The 4,362-nt window shown below is 36.2% G+C and overlaps 1 protein-coding gene across 2 annotated transcripts in view; it reads left to right on the forward strand.

The window, feature by feature from the left end:
- Nucleotides 1–1,705, forward strand: part of LOC107722160 (CREB-regulated transcription coactivator 2-like) — a 12,305-nt gene extending 10,600 nt beyond the window's left edge. For both annotated transcript variants that reach the window (XM_016530411.1, XM_016530412.1), the window contains exons 13-14: nt 531–675; nt 923–1,705. In XM_016530411.1, the coding sequence (XP_016385897.1) occupies nt 531–675; nt 923–1,026 (249 nt within the window). In that variant the 3' untranslated portion in view covers nt 1,027–1,705. The remainder of the gene's footprint in view (nt 1–530; nt 676–922) is intronic.
- The last annotated feature ends 2,657 nt before the right edge of the window (nt 1,706–4,362 follow it).

Below are 4,362 nucleotides of genomic sequence, written 5' to 3' on the forward strand. Positions count from 1 at the left end.
ACGAGGGGGTGCATAATCTGGCAGGGGTGCAGAATTCGGCACAACACCGGACAGGGCATCACAGTATGGTAGGGGCGTAACATTTCCGTCTCACGCTTGAGGTATTCGGCCAATCACAACGCACTGGATAGCTGGCCAATCACAGCACACCTCGCTTTTTCAGACCGATGAGCTTTGTAAAAATCGACGCGTTTCAGAAGGCGGGGCATAGAGGAGAAACAATAATGTACAGTATGTGGAAAATAATGTGTTTTTTTTTACTTTAAACCACATAAACACATTTAATTACACCAAATACACAAAATAATGTTCTTTTTAGCAGCATCATATGACCCCTTTAATATCCTAATGATTTTTGGCATAAAAGAAAAATCTATAATTTTGACCCATACAATGTATTTTTGGCTATTGCTACAAATATACCCCAGCGACTTAAGACTGGTTTTGTGGTCCAGGGTCACATATGGTCTGATGCTGTGCAGAGACTTGGCATTTATGACTGACTTCGAAGATGTCTATTCTCTGTGCAGCTTGGAGTGCTTCAAAAGGAGCCTCTAGATGGCAGTAGAGTGTCAGATCTTAACTGTGAACCTGCAGAAAGCAAGGAACTGCTAGCACAGAATCAAAGCTACAGTGCTGGAGAGACACAAAATATGTTCAACATCAACTTATCTGGTAAGATATGTAAGAGCAGCCAGTTTAACCATGTAAAGCCTGACATGTGAAACAATAGTCCAAAAAGTCCATGTTTTTTAAGTGGAACAGAAATCTTTAGATTTAATGAAACAGATTTGTGTATCAAATATGATACAGTAGGCTTTATATAGTTGTAGTGTGTATAGCCTGTATGTCTTATCATATTTAATTTCAGATTCTCCTAGCATTCACTTAAATTTCTCACCATGTTTCTCCACCTTTTCAGACCCGTCATCCTGGCTGGACCAGGACATATCAAGTCTGCCGGACTCTGTTTTGGAGTTTGATTTAGAAACGTTCGTTCTGGACAGTAACTTAGGTTGGCCATGAATGTATCATAAAAGTGAACCAAAATGAACATGTGTGTTGTTATGACACATTCATTTGGACAAGTGCACTATTAAGAGAATATTTTTGCCAATGGAATTGAAATATAGTTTTAGAGTCAAATAGAAGGTAAACTATTAATTGGCTAAAAGGTTCTTTAAGGGAACAAACAGGAAATTATGTTTTAATAAATAGTTTTGCACACAGAGGTCCTAAATAGCAGGTCTATGTGCCTTAATATGCATTTTTGGTTATATTTTATTATAAATAGAATAAATAGATTGCTTATGTACAGATACATGAGGTGAAGTCATGTATGAATTGTTTAGGAAATGTATATTTTCACATTTCATAGCATAGAATAACTGGTATAATGTGGAAATGTAAGAAAATATGGCTAGTTTAGGGCCTAAATTAACTTCTTTAATTCATCAAAATGTTGTCTTGATGGCAAAACAGTAAACATTTTTAACATTTTACTCTTTAACATGTAGATCACAACTAATTATGTATAATTAGTTATGTATAGACTTATAGATTCCATATCCATTTGTTTGCATGTTATAGTGTGACTGACCGTTGACAGACACCTGCCTTTGAATTTCTATATCATCATTTTGTTGCAGTTTCAGCTTTCATAGATATTCAAAATGCAGTTTTATTATATTTTCATTTTAATTTTGCTTTATCACTCTCTGGTAAGAGGTAATGTTGTTTTTCAGTATTTGTCTTCAATGTGAAATCAAAAATATTTTCACAGTATGCATATTGGAATACATTTACATTTCTGACAGCATTAATAACATAATATGAACAAAAACACCATCTAAATTCCAGAAGTATTACCATTAAAAAGTGGACTAATACCTCTAAGCGTAAATTTTTCAGATATTGTTACTATAACGTTTAGGACTGATTTACCAGTTTACACCAGGCCCAGCCTCACAGTAAAGCCATATTGGTTGCACATTATTTTACAGTATGTTAACTTACAGTGTGCTTACAGTGTACCTATAAGAAAGTACCAGTAATATAAGGTAACTACATGGGGTAGGGTTAGGTTCAGGGTTAGTACCTAGTTATTGTAATTACTATAATAAGTACATAGTATGTACATGAGTAACAGGACTGTAAAATAAAGAGCTATCGCCATATTTATTATGTCTTTGTGTATAATTGTGGCTGTTTAATAATTAGTAAGAAAGTATTAATTTAGAAAATTCACAGTCTCCCTGGAACAAACTGAGGTTAAGTGCTTTCACCCAAAGGCACAATGGCAATAGTTCATACAGAGTCCTTGGAACATCCACACCAGTTTTAATTAAAGCCCCGTTTGTTTGTAGATTTTCAGATCTAATGTACATATTCAAGAATTCATAATTCTTAAAGCCCATATTAATTTTAATGACAGTTTAAATGAATACACACTATATCCAATGGACATGAGGATGAGAATTGTGCTTTTGGTATGTGAATGAAAAGCAGATGTTTCATCATTTCCCAAATACTGTTGTGTTTTTGGTATTGGATTATTAGCGCACATTTTTTACCACCGGATATTATATGTGTACAATTGTATGCTCGAGTTTTTGTGATTGTGCTGTGTGAGTGCCTGTTCTTGCAGTCTTTCAAAACATCCCAACGAATGGTAACAACTCAGATGAAGGTAAGATTTGCCATTTTACTATACTCATGAACTCATGAGTTTTTCTATATATAGTATTAAATTATATTTGAATTATTTAATTACATTTTAATATAAAAATAATGCAAGATGTAGCACTCAGCTGGGTAATAGGACTTCAAATCTAGCTAGCCTCATTTCTAGATTCAAGGCCCTTCTCATTTCCTGTCATCCCTACACTTTCCTGTAAAATTATTATTTGAAAAAGAGCTCAAATGCATCATTCTAGCAACAACCGAAAAATTGTCTCATTTATCTTTCTCTTGCTGATTAAAACTCCCAGTGTATATTTCCCTCTCTTTTCTTTTCCTTCATGCCATTTGCATCTCCACAAACCTCTTATGATTATCTCACCTCTCTGTCTTTCACCATCTTTCTATTATCCCATGATGTAGTTGCTGAACCTTTCTGAAGTCCTCAGATTTCCCAGTCACTTAAAGGGATAGTCATATAGTGATTTCCCAGTCATTTAAAGGGATAGTATACAGTGCTGTGAAAATTTTTTTGCCCCCTTCCTGTTTTTTACATTTTTTGCATATTTGTCACACTTAAAAGATTCAGATCATCAAACAAATTTTAATATTACACAAAGATAATGCAAGTAAATACAAAATGCAGTTTTTAAATGATGATTTCATTTATTAAGGGAAAAAAGCTGTCCAAACCTACGTGGCCCTACGTGAAAAATTAATTGCCCCCTCCTGTTAAATCATGAAAGAACTGCAATTAACCACATTATTTTAGAAAGCTGAGTTAAATTTCACTAGCCACACGCAGGCCTGATTACTGCCAGACCTGTTGAATCAAGAAATCACTTCAATAGAACCTGTCTGACAAAGTGAAGCATGCTTAAAGAGCAACACATCATGCCGCGATCTAAAGAAATTCAAGAACAGATGAGAATCAAAACTTTATCAGTCTGTAAAGGATTATAAAGCCATTTCTAAGGCTTTGGGACTCCAGCGAACCACGGTCAGAGCCATTATCCACAAATGGAGAAAGCTTGGAACAGTGGTGAACCTTCCCAGGAGTGGCCGGCCTACCAAAATTACTCCAAGAGCGCAACGACGACTCATCCAGGAGGTCATAAAAGAACCCAGAACAACATCTAAAGAACTGCAGGCCTCACTTGCCTCAATTAAGGTCAGTGTTCATGATTCAACAATAAGAAAGAGACTGGGCAAAAACGGCATCCATGGGAGAGTTCCAAGGCAAAAGCCATTGCTGACCAAAAAGAACACAAAGGCTTGTCTCACATTTGCCAAAAAATATCTTGTTTATCCCCAAGACTTTTGGGCAAATATTCTGTGTATTCTGTGGACAAAAGTTGAACTTTTTGGAAGGTGTGTGTCCCGTTACATCTGGCGTAAAACCAACACAACCAACACAGCAAAGAACATCATACCAACAGTCAAACATGGTGGTGGTAGTGTGATGGTCTGGGGCTGCTTTGCAGCTTCAGGACCTGGATGACTTGCCATAATTGATGGAACCATGAATTCTGCTCTCTATCAGAAAATCCTGAAGGAGAATGTCCGGCCGTCAGTTTGTGACCTCAAGCGCACTTGGGTTATGCAGCAGGACAATGATCCCAAACACACCAGCAAGTCCACCTCTGAATGACTCAAGAAAAACAAAATTAAGGTTTTGGAATG

The sequence above is a fragment of the Sinocyclocheilus rhinocerous genome, unplaced genomic scaffold (genome assembly GCF_001515625.1).
Source record: "Sinocyclocheilus rhinocerous isolate Xijiao unplaced genomic scaffold, SAMN03320098_v1.1 scaffold781, whole genome shotgun sequence".
In the NCBI taxonomy this organism is placed as follows: Eukaryota; Metazoa; Chordata; class Actinopteri; order Cypriniformes; family Cyprinidae; genus Sinocyclocheilus; species Sinocyclocheilus rhinocerous.